The following is a 17,282-nucleotide window of genomic DNA, read 5'->3' on the forward strand; positions in this document are numbered from 1 at the left end:
TCTGCCCTCTTCCACTGCCTAGTTTCCAAAATTTTGCCCACGTTCCTAGCTCCCTTTCAAAAATTTATTCCTGCATCTTAAATTCTCTTTTCAACTCTCTTAAAATATTTTCCCCCTGGTTTAATTCAACAATCACTGTTATTTTCATTGTTATCTCCTCGTCTTCTTCTTTTGTTCCCCAGTTCTTCGGTTCAGGCTCTTCCTCCCTTTCTTCTGTTGGCTCCTCTCTTTCCTGGTTGTCTTGGTCTTTACTCATCATTCCTCGAATAGTATTTTCCATATTTTCCATAATCTCCTTAAATCCTTTCTCCATGATGTTCTTTGTATTTTGAAAAAGCGATGCCATCTCCTTCAAAGTTCCACTCATTTCTTCCTTATAAAGCATTTTATTTTGTTTTTTTTAAGTCCAAGTTTTGTCCAGTAGTCCAAGAACCATTTATTCAATCCTAAAGTTACCCTTCAAGGAGTATACTAATCACAGTTTTTTATATCCCATACATAAACAATCAGTTCCATTTAAATAGTTCCAGAAGTTATCAAAAGCCTATTTTTGTCTCCTTTACAGATTCATTCTTCAAGCATAACATTTAGGGGTCCCTTTAATTAAATAAAGTCCTTGTTTTTGTATTTAAGTCTCCAGTAATCATGGGGTAGTTAGATATAATCCAGTAAATATTTTCACAGTCCTTCATTTTCCCAGACTTGTATACTTTCCTTTCATCAGCAGGTGGCATTCTCAACTTAAATTTCAGTGCCACTAGTTAATTATCCTTTTATAGTTATCATTATAAAAGCAGAATATTTTTTTAAGTAAATGATTCCAGCATTTTAAAATGCCTTTCCATTACCATGTCTTCCCGATTTAAGAGTCCAATTTTCTGTATATTTAAAAAGTTATTATTTTTCCTCTCTTTACGTCTTTTTTTTCTGGTTTGGTGTGTTTTTCTCCAAATACTTAAATGCCACTTTAACAAATAATTTTGCCCAAATAGTTCTAAATTATTCCCTGGTGTTAGGTTTTAAGCGAAAAGGAATCCTCTCCTGCAGTTCTAGTCACTGTTCACCTACTTTGCTCCAGCACCAGTCTTAGTTGTCCCAGTTTTATGGCAGTCATCTGTATGCTGCCTCTTCTCCTCACCATGGCTGAGAGGGAAAAAGAACCCTGGTTCAGACAGGAGAGCTGTGAATCTCCGCCACCTCATAGGGTGTCCTTCTTTGCTTCACCATCCCTACAGAGCAGCTTTGGATCCTTTTGAAGCCCACCAATGGAGGGAAGTCAGCACAGGAGCATAGAGACCTGCTCCACATGTTCGATATTGCCGGAACATCAACTGGAAGTCACCAGATATATATTGTATTCAATATATTTAAAATTGTTTGGTTTTATTCTTCCATTTTAACTTCACTTGAATCATAAATATGAGAAGTTTGTGATTTGTTACACATAGGTCATGGTTACATCTTTGCTATTACTATATAACCAAATTCTTCCTTGTATCAATTTTATTTTATTTCTGTGTGTTCCATCCATGTATCTCGACAGTGGTTTGGTTGTTTGAAGACTATGTTAGCATAAAAACAAAATTGGATTGAAAGATACTGGTAAGTCATTATTCTGCTTCATTAGCCACGTAGTATAGTTACATTTTGATCCTTACTGTTTCCATCCTTGGCTTTCCAGTCTCCATCCTCAACAGCACATACTTGCATATTATGTTGGTTTCAAATTGAAACCAGACATAAAACTATTCAAATTCCTTTTCTTCGCCTCAGTGGTTATAGCATCAACTTGAATAAGAATAGTAAAGTGATGTCCAGAAATTTTGATGATATTATTCAATCATTGATTACACCGCATCCAAGTACAGTACTCCAATAATTTCATAGTCGTCCTATGAAAGCAATACAATTCCCTTCTTTGTTTTTCATGCCCTGAGTAGTGATCAGCATAATCTTCTTATGGAAAGTGTCCAATGCCAATCCATTTCAATTGGATAGTATCCAAAATTTCAATCTTTAGTTGATTCATTTCATCTTTCATTGCATTGAATTTTTCAGTGTCCAAGCTACTTCTGTCCATATTCCTATGGTAATTCTGTCTTTACAGTTTGGGGCTTTCTTTTCTTACACTGTAACATTAGCAACTAGACATATGGAAGGCTTTTATTTGCATCACAAACACCATTAGGTTTCTAAAGATCTACAATTCTTCCTCAGTGTTGAGTGCCCCCTGATCTGAAGCACATCATCTAGCACTATATCAACAATTGCTGTATCTTGTTGATCAATGTGACTTTGTTGAAAAATACAGAAGTTATCTTCTTTTGCAAGTATGAAATTGTGCCTTCGCTGATATCACTGCATGCAATATAATTTCCTGTTCGTTTTAGCAGCTGAGATGGCCTTGACATGATGAGTTGACCCTATTGGTAGTACGCATTATTGGTGTACACTCCCAATACACTTAATGTATTATTCCACCACAATGAGGCAGCACAGCAAGGCTTCAAAAATACCTAGCAACCTATTATACCTGAAGATTTTCTATATTGTCTTTCTACTATATGGAAGACTAGCAACATGTCTCTCCCTTTCTCATCACTATCCTTCTATTAATAATGAGGTTTTTTCCTTCTTCTTGCCTTTCAACAGGTACTGTTCCATTGGGGACAAAAATGTAAACATACGATTTCTATAGCAAGGGAGATAAAGCAGGAATAGTTAAATTGATTATTTTATTCAAGGAGGAAAGGATATTCCCATTTGGATATCACTTCTGGATTTTGTGTTTGTGATAAAAAATGAAACTTGGACTTTGTTTTTTTTATATATAAGAAAGATTTGTTGTTATAGAAATGGCTAGTTATATATTAATGTGTAAAAGCAAAAAGTTGAGGTTGCAATGTTTTTATTTTGTACTGTGCTAAGAAGATTTAGAAATCAAAGCCTTTTTTTCCTTTTTTTTCTTGTATCATATTCCCTTCCCCCCCTCCTTTTCCTTTACTTCCTTTTCTAGTTTTATTTTTATTTTTATTTTATATAATAAAACAAATAAAAAATTATAACACAAAAAATGTAAACATGCCCATTTTGAATATTTTCATTTAATCCCAGACTGGTAAAGTTGATAAGTGGCCTTTCTAGAAATAACCATATTTACCCCAAGGGGTTCATCACATCACTTATATAACTGAGCAATATTTTTGTGCGGAAGAGAAAGAAAAAATAAATTGAGAGCAAAAAAAAACCCTGGAAAATAATTTCAGATCTATTCACAACTGAAGCTAAATTTGTCACTGATCCTACAATCATGCCTTCACCTCCCAGAAAGTGTCTTTATTTTATCTTCTCTTGATTATCTTGCTGTCTTCCGTATGATATGAGAAGAAATAAAGCAATCTTTATGGCAGATTGTACTACTGCTTTCATTTTTTAAATACAGCCTCAGACTAGAATTTAAATGAGGTATTCATTCTGAAAATTCTACAGAGGTGAAAAAAGAATTAATTGTTTCATTAAAGCTTGCCTTTGACAATGAAATAGGCTGGCTTGACGAAGATTAGTTACAACTAGAGTGCTGCAGATGGAGTGCGCTGTATCTTACCCAGAATACAAAGCTTGTACTATAAATAAAATATAGGCCTTAGTGCTTCAAGCTTTGCAAATGCAGCATCATGTAACATTTATATGTTCACTTGCTCTAAAAGCAAAAGTCGATCTGTGGGTATTACTTCCTACTTGTTATTTCAAAATCAAATATTAATTGAAAAACTTAATGAAAGTAACCAGATTACTGCACAAGTCTCACAGAACATTAATAACATTTTTTTAAAACAAAAAAATGTCTTTTGCCAATCAATGCGTAGAAACCAAACACATACAAGCTTCACACAGTTGAAATCAATAGTTAAATAGGTAGGAAGGAGTTTTTTTTCTACCCAAAAGGACAAAGTTTTACCCATAAATAGAACATCCAGATGGATAAGCCCAGTGTAGGATAACCTACATTGTGGTGCTTGTAAAAAAAACTGCTTTCATTCAACTGTATACACAAAGATCTATACCTGCACTTAGGGCCATCTGTGATTAGAAATGGAATTAGGATTTTAAATTAAAATTAGTTCAAATAAGCACCCAGTTTATTTAATCACACCATATCATATCACCTCCAATTAAGAATAAAGCAAGATTTGTTCTTGGTTTAAGCCTCACTATATAAATTTCTACAGGTTTTGGTTTGCTTTTTTTTTTAATATGACCACTCAAATCAAATAAATGTTCCCCATTTGATTTACTTTTTTTTCCCAGGTGCTTCTTATTGTAAATGTGTTTTTATTTTCCATTTTCATTTCGTACAGTCACATATATACTGTGCATAACCGGGGCCATATAACAATAAACAATAAACACAGCCATTCCTCTTGTCAACAATACCCCCCAAAATAGAAACCCAATGTACCTCCTCGACCTTCCATACATCCTTTCTTTCGCCCCCCTCCAACTTTCCATCTTCCCTCCAACATTCCCCTCTACCCTACTTCCCCTCCCCCTCTACCACTCCTCTCTCCCAATACACTCCCTCCCTTCCTTCTCACCCTCCCTCCCATCCTCTCTCCCACCCTCTCTACCCCTCTTTCTTCTATCCCTCTACTCCTCCCTTCGGTGTATTTCTACTATCTATTAATATATTCAGCTTGTTCTATTTTTACAGTGAAATTAAAGAGCAACAGTATACAAGTGCAGTCGCGTTACTTTAAAATCTAACACATACTATATATCCCCCCTCCCCCTCCCCCCTAACACCCCACCTCCCTTCCCCCCCCCGACTTCCCAGAGCCCATACACGGTATAGGTTTTTGATTTACTTTTAAAGCATTACCTCTAAACTCAAAAAAGATAATGTTTAGCACAGGTTACATGCTATCCAGAGGTGGGGTTCACTTACCTTCCCTACCAGTTCACAAATGTGAGAGTGCTGATCTACACATGCACACCACCTACTGTGCATGCACAGTGCTCACGCATTATGTCAGGGCAGGTGAGCAGACCCTCCCGCACCCGCCGCTACCGGTTCGCCTGAACCAGAGAAAACCAGCTGAATACCACCTCTGATGTCAAAATCCTATTCACTGCTTTTGGATAATTGAACTATACATTTACACGGTGTGGCTTATTAAATTATGCATGGTAATTAGTTACTTATAGGGCAGATAGATCATTTTCATTCATTTAGGTGCAACTATAATTGGCGTATGATTGTAAAAAGCAGCTTTCAGAGAAAACCAGTCTCAGCCACTAATGGGATTCTGAGACAGGAAATGTCAAGCCGCAGTCTAAACTCTAGCCTGACATGAATGGATCATAACAGCAAATGTTGCAGGAAAACATTCAGTTACAGATCCATTGGCACTATAAGGCAGCATTCACTAATGCAATGCTACAGCACCTGGGTCCAAGGTTTCATTACACAGCATTCTGCTTAGTCTGGAATGACATACATTATTATAAGAATTTACTAATTTTGACTTATGAAAAGAATTTTAACCTGCCTGCTATCCAAAAGGGGAGAGATTACAAACCATAAAGTAATCAGGGTGAAATAAAACTAAATAAGTTAATCATTTTAATTTAATCAGTTTCAAAGGACATAGCAATAAGCATAATGACACTGCAAAAAATGATTCAAAGTGATAAGCTGCATACATTAAGTTCTGAACATAAGTATTAACAACCCAGATCATAATCTAATGGTGAATGGCAGGTGTCAGGGTCAGTCAGTCCAAACTAGAGGTACCACAAAAGCTACAAAACCAATTATTATTTTATTATTACTCCCTGTGGAAATTCATCATGGAAAACTGAGAATCCTGCAAGACCTTGGAAGAATGTTGAGTAAACTGTTCTTAGGGTGCTCTTTATTCACGTCTGTAGTAAATATCTGTAGTGTTAACAAAAACCAGTCAGAATATGACCATCCTGGCTTGACAGGAAAAAGAGACTTTGTTTCTATACATGGTAAGAACAGTGCACAGAGATGGAAGGAACCACTGATTCCCACAATGGAAGAACGGATGGTGAAGTTAATGGAATTGGCTGAGATGCTGAAACTGCTTTATTAAAGAAAAGATTTTATCTAGCTTTGTGTCTACATGGAGATCACTTTGGACTTTTTGCTTGAAAATGAAAGAAATGAAAATTTAATGTTGGGATTTTATGACTAAAACTCACTAAGATTATATAACTACTATGTACTATTGTATTTTAGAAAAGGTTAATGTATTTTACATTTCTACCTGTACTGAAAAAAAGTCAGAAGTTACTTTTTTATTTTTTTCTTATTCCTTGCACTTCATCCCTTACTTTTTTCATTTTACATACATACATACATACATACATACATACATACATACATACATACATACATACACACACACACACACACACACACTCATTCATTCATTCATAGAAATTTAATAAAGTGGAGATGATGATGGTGAAGGGAGCAGAGATGATATAGAGACACATAATAGAGAGAAGAGATGATAGAGACAGAGACAGACAGACAGACAGACAGACAAACACACACACACACACACACACACACACACACACACACAAAAGATTACCATCTTGACAAAGAGGCAAGCAGAGACCTTTCAATCCATGTGTGCTAAACTGTTGCCAATAACAATAGAGTATAAAGTGAAAAGCAACAATTTCTGCAAAAAACTCCAGCAAAAGGACATTTCTGAAACAAGAAATTGCAACAGGAAGAAGTTACAAACTGTTGTAATTGCACATTCTCGTCAATGTTGATGATGATGTGTCATAGAGTTCCCTTGATAATTAATCCACAACATGGATGGGTCAGAACCTCAGTCTGGAAGTGCACATAAGCATTGCTGGACTTGGGAGATGGACAATGCTTCCTGAATAAGGAGAAGAATTTTAAGATCCATCTAAAAAAGTAGTTATACTTAGATACCTAGAAGGAAGCCCATGGCAAAAAACACCCTGTCCAAGAAGACACCAAGACTGAAAACAGCTTTCCATCACAAAGCAAATATAGTCTAAATAGGAACTTCCCACCAGGTTTGAATGAACCAGAGAGAACAAAAGGAAGGAACATCTTCAAAGTTGGGATCTCAGACTATATAATATTGCAATAAAAATTATTTTTAGGATATTAATGAAAAATTACTTCCTTGCCTTGGGTGAAGATGTGTGAGCTTTGGGTTAATACTGTATTATTAGCATATGCTCTTTTATTCCAAAGCAGAAACATTACTGAAGAGATTATAGCTCAATGATGCTTGAGACAGAACAGTAAACCAATGGGATTAGGAAGGTCTTCTGTTGATTATTGTGATTATTCCTATATTTCTATAGGAATATTTGAAAACATGCAAATCAAAAAGATCTCTCTGCTTCTCTATTTTCCTATCTATATCTATATCATCTACCTACCTACCTACCTACCTACCTACCTACCTACCTACCTACCTACCTACACACAGAGAGAGAGAGAGAATATATATAATATGAATGTTCAACACATCTTCAATATTTGTTTTTCTTTACACCTTCAACATTGCAGGGGGGTTTCTCTTTGTAATGAAGACGGAAACAGAATGCTCACTCTTTTTAAAAAGCTTATTTCTAACTACTTTTTAAGAAGATATTTTGCATCTAAATAAATGGCTTCCACTCTGACTAGTGCAAAACCATATTGATTTTACGGATAGAACTTTTCAGTGAGAATCACTATTGCGAAATAGTGTTAGATTTTTTTTCTTCCTCCCAACAAATATTCCGAACAACGAGAATTCAATATAATCTAGTAAAGACCTAATTATCATAACAGGAAAAAATATTTGAATGTTGCACTGGATAACAAAAAGAATAGGAATAGATCGCATTCCTGAATATTTTGAGTTATTCTTATCTTAAAAAGAGGAACCGAAGATATATACTGCTTTCCTCTTAGCGATCAAAATAAGATTAGATAATTTTCATAATAAAGTAGAACTTCGAAAGCATTACTCCTTCCAAGAATGAAAATAAAAGTTTGTTTAAACATACTCTTTGTTGTGAAAATATTTACAAAAAAAAAGTTTTGTACACTAAAACCCTGAAACAACTTATTTCAATAAGGTTCTTTTGCTGGGTATGTAAATGTAAGAATAAGGACTGCACATTGCTTATGCACTATCAAAAGGATATGTTTTAGCACTGGTTAATAAGAACAAAATGTAACACTTGTAAAATTATAACAAGCAAGCTTAAAATACAACCAATTAAATGTTTTTTGCCCTGCAGAGTTAGTAAAATACTCAGACATTCATAGACCAAAGAAAAACACTTGTCTGCTCTCATTATGATATATAAAAACTGGCAGTTTGTTATCCTATTAGCAGCTATCCTGCGGTTTCAAAGTGTTGATGTATAAAAAATATTAACATATACTTGGATAATATCCCATCAGTTCTTCAATGTCAGCTGCTTCTATCAAATAAGAATTACAGATGTCTAAATCATATTACTACTATTACTAATAGTGTATGTCTGCAGTCTTGTGTGTGCACACTGTATGTCCATAAACATATGTTTCCCATCTGCAGAATTATAGGAAGCAGCTGAAGTTTTTTTTTAAGAAAACCAAACAACAGCCCAACAGCTGTAAAATAAAATAATGCCATCAATTTCACTTCAGGATGACAGCTCAACCATTAGGCAGAGAAATAAAGACTAGGCATTGAAGCCTGTCTCCATCAACATTTAAATGGGGAAAATGCATTAAAATTATCTATATCATATTAAAACCTCTTAGAGGGTTCGTACTGAGTGGACAAATTGAGCAATCTTTTGTTTGTGTAAAGCCACTTCTGTGGCTATTTCATCTCTGCATCTAATGATTCCTTCAACCATTGTAACTACTGAAGTTTCGGCAGCCCAGTGTGACAGTTTAAGAAAATGCAGGTAATTGCACACTCTATGAATTGTCTTCCAAAAGCTATTAAAAGTATTCAACTGGGAAAGAACCAGAAACAGCCAACTGGTTTTACAATATCCTTCACCTATGATCAGAGGCGTTAAAGACGCTGGGTTTGTCAGCTGAAAAGATCCGAGTGTCAAGATCTGAGTGTCATGTGATGGGGCAAGCTTCCATTATTTGCCTCTGCTCCTGCCAATCTGCTCGTGCAAATGTGAGTAGACAAAAAGGCACCATCTTGGTGAGAAGCACTTTAATATATAGTTATGCTAGCCATATGACCACGGAAGTGTCCTCAGACAATGCTGGCTCCTTTGGCTAAGAAACAGAGATTAGCACTGCCCCCTTAGAGTCAGACCCAATTGTACAGGGGAAACCTTTATCTTTTACCTTTATGTAGGGGAAAGGGTTTGAAAATAAAGATGGACACGGCAATCATACAAAGCACCAGCCTTTTTAAAAAAAGTGTATTGCTCTAAGGCGTGGCATCTTGATATTTTTATTTTATTTTCCATTATCCAAGTGAGAAGAGCAAGATGGGCCAGAATCATTTTCATTCCTGTACCTTAAAAAAAAAAACCTGCAAGCCAAAATGCTCAGTGAATTTTGCTTTAAAATTCATTCTGCTTTCGTTCCAGCATATTCTCTGAAAGTATCTCTACCGTAAAATGCCACTAATCAATATGACTGTTTCATCATAGTGTTATGTTTAAAGGAAAGGAGGCATGGTATAGTGATGCCCTACAAGGTGTCACAGTTCTTTTGCTTTCAAGAAATAACAGAGAGAACAAAGTTTGAAGAAAATGTTCTTCCAGAGTAAATCTGATATATGGCCCTACATTGGATGTTTAGAATAAGGAAGTAACCAACAGTTCAAAATATGCCAGACTTTTAATAAAAACAACCTCATTCATAAAGTAAAATATTATCTAACAACAGAGCACAAAGCATAATGATTTTACATTTCTTTTACAATGACTCAGTTAAATAATTTTATGGCTGACATGGAGGCCATTTAGGGAGGACATGGAAACAAAGTCTCATTTTTGCATACAAATAGTGGATATCAGCTATTAATTAATTAATATAAATTAAGTACACATACGCAAGTAGTAAAGCCCCTGTGCTAGCAATAGGAATCTTTGATCTTGGCCTTCCTATCAGCACCAATGACATGAAGGTGCCATGACTTTTTATAATTTAGTAGTGAGTTCCAAATTGTGGTGGTGGAAGGATCCTTTGCTTTTGCCAGAGCAAAGCTTCTTCTTCTCAGGACTGTCACATCACAGACTCTTGCTCTGATGATAGATTATTAAAATCATTTTTTGTACAGGTGCATATTCAGTGGAAATATTTGAGCTGACTGAAGTATATAGGTACCACCTTGAAATACACTTCTAATATTAATTCTAGAAATGCACTTCTGGTATTAATTCTATTCTCCCCAATCTAGTGTTTTCCACGGATTAATTGTTCTAATTGTCAGGAAATTTATCCTTAGTTCTAGGTTGGTTCTCTCCTTGATCAATTTCCATCCATTGCTTCTTGTCCTGACTTCAGCGCTTTGGAAAATAGGCTGACTCCCTCTTCTTTGTGGTAGCCCCTTAGATATTGGAACATATCACCCTTAGTCAGTAGCGGGTTGCAGGTGGTACACCCCAATACAGGCATACCAGTACCTGTTGGGAGCACCGGATACAGTTCCGGTACTGTGCTCTGCAGGGCCCACCTGCCTGCTCGATTTCCTTACCTGTATTTGAGCTCTTTGGTGCTTCCCCACATGTGCACGGAGTGTACGGCACCTGCATGACACTCCCCTGAGCAGCTGGAGCATCACAGAGGTACCCCAGAGGTAAGGATGCATGCGCATGTATGCGCACATGCTGTGCATGTGCACACATGCGCTGTGTGTATTCTGCATGCAAGCATGTGGGAGACCCTGGGCACTGTTACACCGTACAGTTGCAACAGGATCCGGAACCCACCACTGCCCTTAGTCCTTATTTTCATTAAACTTGGCATACCCAATTATACTTTGCCATATTCAGTAACAATTCTAGTGCCACATTCAGTGGAAATATCTGAACTGGCTGAAGCATATAAGTACCAACTTTATTTGTGAGAAATGCATTTTTAATATTAATTCCACTCTCCCCAACCTAACACTTTCCAGATAGAGTCTATTGGGATGGTTGATTGGGAGTTAGGACTGCAGATCCAATACACCTGAAGTCAATTTGGGAAAAGCCCCTTATCCCCTTGATGCAACTATGGACATATTTTGGACATATGCAAATTAAACCAAAATATTCCAGCGGTATCAGTAAAATTCAATTAACTTTCCCTGTAGATCTCATAGAAGCCAAACAATGAATGAATGAAACCAGAGAGGAAGCACAGGAATACAGTGTTTCCTATAAAGGTTCCTTTGATGATTTCATGGGCAACCTTCTTGCTTTTTCTGGGCATCAGGGTCTTCAGCTAACCACAGCAACGACAAAAAGAAGCACATGCATAGACATGCCATAAATGCCACCTTATGTACCTATGCTACCATGTCAAATGTCATTACATACATTGAGGCATTTGTGTGATAACATATCCGGGCACATTTTATCATTTGCTTTCTTGCTGCTACGGATTTCCATACTTGTGGAGGTTTTCCTCTCTCTTTTTTTGGTCTAGTTTAAATTACAGCCTTGGAATTCCTGGGGGTCCCTTTTTCAAGTAATAATCACATCTAACTCTACCATTTGGGATCACCCAAGGTCATCTAGGATCTGCCACATAGCTAGGATTCATTGTCTTTACTATTCTAGATAACTCATCATAATTTATTTTTTGGCATGATCTTTCATAACTTGGTGTTTCTAAATTTATGTTAGAAGTATGATCCCCATCATCTCTAAATAATATAGCATTGTGGAATTTGGATGGATAAGAATTATACTGTTCGTAGCCCAGAGTATCTGAAGAGTGCCAGGTTGGAGAATGTTAATATAGGATATTCAGTGCATGTTGTAATAAAAATACTGTCCAAAAGAAATATTGCATACAATCAGTGCAAATCACTGAAGTTCTATAAACACTCTATCTTTTGTAACACAAATACACATTCAAACAGAAAAATAACTATTATTTTGAAATAGCAATAAGTATTTCAAGTTTTACTTTATTGCTGTGGCTACGTTTTGCATCCTTACCTTAAAAAACCCATGTTTTCTGTTGCGTTGCCCTAGCCACAAATTGCTTCCTGGAGTCAGATTTGTTTCTGGACGATCTATCACCCGTTCATAAATCCTGTAAAGCAAATGGTGTTGTTAAAAAAAAGTAACAGCTTTGATTTTTTTTAAAAAAAACCTTTAAAAAATGAATATAAAAAAAACATTAATAGAAATTATAAACAAAATGCAACCTAAGGGCAAATCAAACTATCATAAGCTCTGTCTAAGTCTGCAACTGAACAATTAAAAACAAAAGAATATCCATTTTCCAGAGTCAGATGAAATATAAGATTTCAAAGATGATTTGGGTAGGGCCATAGCTCATGTAACAGATTTTAATTCAATAGTACATAGTTATACTGTACTTAAAATAAAATTAGCTCATAAGAGCAGTAATCAACTTTCTCTTTTGAATAATCAGTATAGTCCCTAATCCAAAAAAGATTCCCCATTTTTATATTAAAGTACAATTCCTGAAATGGATGGCTGAAGAAGCAATGGTCAAAGATAACAAAAAAGAGTTTCTTAAAGGTTGCAAATACAATGGTTTATTTTCCATCTGTTCAGTATAGATTCTTTTAATCATTAATTTCGTATTTCGTATTTCGTATTTATTATAATTTATAGGCCGCCCTTTTCCCTGAGGGGACTCAGGGCGGCTTACAAACGCGGGAAAGGGGGTACAAGACAAAAAACATAAGACAATACATAATTTTAAAAATGGAGCACAACATTCATTCATCATTCGGGAGGGGACAAACTAGATTTTTTATCCCCAGGCCTGACGGGATAGCCAGATCTTGAGGGCCGTGCGGAAGGCCTGGGCTGTGGTGAGGGTGCGAATCTCCACGGGGAGATTGTTCCATAGCGTCGGAGCTGCAACTGAGAAGACTCTCCTCCGCGTAGTCGCCAGTCGGCACTGACTGGCGAATGGAATTCGGAGGAGGCCTACCCTGTGCGATCTGATGGGACGCAGGGAGGTAATTGGCAGAAGGCGGTCTCTCAAATAGCCAGATCCACTACCATGGAGCGCTTTGTAAGTGGTAAGTAGGACCTTGAAGTGCACCCGGAGACCAACAGGTAGCCAGCGCAGCTCGCAGAGGATCGGTGTTATGTGGGCGAACCGTGGTGCGCCCACGATCACTCGCGCGGCCGCATTCTGGACTAGCTGAAGTCGCCGGATGCTCTTCAAGGGCAGCCCCATGTAGAGCACGTTGCAGTATTCCAGCCTAGAGATCACAAGGGCTCGAGTGACTGTTGTGAGGGCCTCCCGGTTCAGGTAGGGCCGCAACTGGCGCATCAGGCGAACCTGCGCAAATGCCCCCCTGGTCACAGCTGACAAATGATGGTCGAAACTCAGCTGTGGGTCCAGGAGGACTCCCAAGTTGCGGACCCTGTCTGAGGGGTGTAAATTTTGTCCCCCCAGCCTGATTGATGGAACATTAGCCAAATTTTTGGGAGGAAAACACAACAGCCACTCGGTCTTTTCCGGGTTGAGTACCAGTTTGTTAGCTCTCATCCAGTCTTTAACAGCCTCAAGGCCCCGGTTCATCACTTCCACCGCTTCATTGAGTTGGCACGGGGCGGACAGATACAACTGTGTATCGTCCGCATATTGGTGGTATTTTATCCCGTGCCTTCGAATGATCTCGCCCAGCGGTTTCATGTATATGTTAAATAGTAGGGGGGATAAGACCGAACCCTGCGGCACACCACAAGTAAGGGGCCTTTGGGACGATCTCTGCCCCCCCTTAAAAAGAAAGGTACAGTTGTATAAATCATAGTTTGCCTTGAGATCCTAATCCTAATTATTGGAACAAAGGATCAAACAAAAGTATAGTTTGAGAATTCCATTTATTCATTTCATCTTTTATAATTTTTGCAAAAACATGGTATGGGTGACAACTCATTCTGAAATGTAGCTTTTTAAAGGAACCAAAATACTTGTGTTTTAATGAACATTTAGCAAAAAAAAAAAAAAAGGTAATGCTCAGTTAAATAAAATGCACAGTATCGTTTTCTGAACTGTTTTGGACTAATTAACAAAGTACTAATATTTGTATAGATGATTAAAATCTTTTAATTAAGAGGGAGGAAAGCAACAGAATATTATCACTTAAAGCCTATGGCTTACAAATACTAAATGAAGTCAAAAGTGTTATTCACATAATTATGAACATAAGTGCTTATCTGCATCGTAATTACAATCAACCCTGATACCTTATAATACTGAGGCAAAAATCTACATTCAAAGTTGTAATCATTAACAGTGCACAGAAGAGGTACCCCTCATTTGCTTGATAATAATAACATCTTTCCTCTTGAACTAATTTACCTCTTAGAGTAGTAAAAGTCTATATTTTTGAAATCATCAAAAGTATTTATTATCTCTAATCAATGTTTAAAGTGTATCACTTCTTCAACAAGGAGAGCACAATTAAATTTGTCACATACAAAAATGGTTTAAGAGTCCATATAGATACTTCAACATACTTATCAAATAGCGTATCAGCCGGTTCCACCACAATACCGCGAAGCCCTTATCCGTGGAGACATAAGCGCGAAGGGCTAATCCGTGCCATTCGAAGCGCTAAGGAAAAACGTGACCCTACCGCGATGACATAATCGCGGAGGGCAAATCCGTGCCTTCCGAAGCACTCAGTACCCTAAACCTAACCCTAAACCTAACCCTAACCCTAACCCTAAACCTAAACCTAACCCTAAACCTAACCCTAACCCTAACCCTAACCCTAACCCTAACCCTAACCCTAACCCTAACCCTAAACCTAACCCTAACCCTAAACCTAACCCTAAACCTAACCCTAAAGCAAACCCCTAAACCTAATCCTAACCCTTACCTTAATTTAAATCGGCTTTCTGCCACGGCGCCATTTTAAAGCGCCCTTCTGTTGCCGTGCTATTGTCACGGCGGTGATGACGCACGGTGATGACGTCACGGCTTTAGCGACGCGATTTTATCACCGCTATTTTGACGAGCACGGTTTTGTCGTGCCACGGTATCAGCCTTACAGTTTTCTTGTTGGCTTCTTACTCCAAATGTTTTGCATTATTTATTTATGACTTTAGTATTTTCTCTAGAATGTGTCTAGTCTTCCCAAAGTCACAATCAATATTCCATGAAAAACTGCACCTTCTCTTAAAAACTAACATATTTTCCTCAAGGGTTTAAACAAAAGAATGCACCGCTGTCTGCATTGCAACTTACAAAGAGTATTGCATTTTATTTTTCTGACCAAATACAACTCTAGAAGCACTCCATTAGATCTGTCTTCACTGACATAAGAAATATGAATTTTCCAATATAGAAACACACAAATCAACATGTATTATGTTACAGTTCAATACTATGACATAAGGAATACAAATGAGACAGAATGTTACTTGCAAGTAACATTGGGAGAATTTAACAAACGATTTATGGAAAACAGGTGTAACTTCTTTTGCTGACAGTCTTTCAGAAAATCCCATTCATAAATGTAGCTTGGCAAGCAACTCAAGATTTTTTTTCCATATATCACTCAAATCTTTTCAAAAATATCTACTTTCTCCTTCAGTCAGTCAGTCAGTCATTTGGGTTAATTACGAAGGGCCTTTGGGGGGGGGTGTTCTCATATAAGGGATGGTTAAGATGTGACAGAAACACATGAGATTTTATAATTCCTATGAAGTATTTTGATAACTGTATTAGGTTGTATTCAGGGGTGGTATGCACTTACGTTCACAAGCAGTTTGCTGGTTGTGAGCCAGCATGCTAGCTTCATTCGCATACGCCCCTTTGGGAGTGAAACGGAGTTTCAAAGAAGCAGGTAATCAACTCAGGCAGCTCCGGTGAGTAAAGCAGGGGCAGTGCGATACTCAGCTGAGCAGCGAGGGCAGAGGGAATGAGTTAGAAAGTTAGTTATAAATGGATATCTTAGCACAAGGGTGGGTGGGTGGGCCCAACCAGAGATTACAGCTAATGGTTCACCCAAATCCGTGCAACCATGCAGCAGCCCACCACTGGTTGTGTTAGATTAACATGTTGGGGTTACTAATAAAAAAAAATAAAGCAGTTAATAAAGCAGTTAAAGCTCTCTCATTCCTTCCAGATTTTTGTGAATGACTACTGCAATCTCTCTAATTTTATACTCCATTCAGTGAACATTCCAAAAGTTAGCTGTGATTTAGCTGTTTGGGGTACAAAGAATCTAAATGCCAATCCTTAACATCTCATGTTCATTTCACACAATAAGCAAGAAACAAAGAAACAAAACTTAATAATATCTTGAAAAGGAGGAGTTGGAAGGCTTCTAGGAAATAAATGACCTGCTCCATCACAAGACTTTTTCAATGTTTACAAATGGCATGGCATGGCATAGCGCAGTGTAGCGTAGCACAGCGCAGAACAGAACAGAACAACTTTTTATTGGCCAAGTGTGATTGGACACATAAGGAATTTGTCCCCAGTGCATAAGTGTCAATACACATACAAATAATAAACTGATATAAGACACCTTCTCCTAAATAAGGGAAAGGATGAAACATTTACATTTTACGTGGTATTACATGGAAATCATATTGAAAATAATGGCAATTTTATGTTTAGAAGCAAATGAATTAGGAATGGGCAAGCCAAGAGCTACATCCTAAGAGCCTATCATTGAAATTCAATGTAATTTGTAATTTTAATAGATTTGTATGCCGCCCAATCCCGAAGGACTCCGGGCGGCTCACACAAAAGCAGTTTAAAAATATTTTTAAAAGATTTAAAAATACAAGACAGAGACTTAAAAACAAAACACAACGCACACTCAGTTTTAATGGGGCTGAAGTTCAATCAAGATCAACAGATCAGTGACAAAATGGGTGACTTACCAGCAGTACAGATTTTAGTATCAGTCTTGTTTCATTATTCTGGCCCAAATGAGGGTAAAAACTGGAAAGTGAAGTTTGGGAAGGCAATATAAGAGAGCAAATGTGATGTAATCGTTGAAGTATTGAATTATGAATAGGAAGACCCAGGACCCAGTTCATCACCAGGCATGAAAGCTCACTCTGTGACTTTG

The 17,282-nt window shown here is 37.3% G+C and overlaps 1 protein-coding gene across 2 annotated transcripts in view; it reads right to left on the reverse strand.

The window, feature by feature from the left end:
- The window catches only part of NELL1 (neural EGFL like 1), a 520,182-nt gene that overhangs the window by 324,911 nt on the left and 177,989 nt on the right, over positions 1-17,282 (reverse strand). For both annotated transcript variants that reach the window (XM_087719035.1, XM_087719031.1), the window contains exon 5: positions 12,196-12,292. In XM_087719035.1, the coding sequence (XP_087575161.1) occupies positions 12,196-12,292 (97 nt within the window). The remainder of the gene's footprint in view (positions 1-12,195; positions 12,293-17,282) is intronic.

Source organism: Thamnophis sirtalis, unplaced genomic scaffold, assembly GCF_051295495.1.
Source record: "Thamnophis sirtalis isolate CommonGarterSnake01/CBP01778 unplaced genomic scaffold, rThaSir2_p1.2 scaffold_1, whole genome shotgun sequence".
Classification (NCBI taxonomy): Eukaryota; Metazoa; Chordata; class Lepidosauria; order Squamata; family Natricidae; genus Thamnophis; species Thamnophis sirtalis.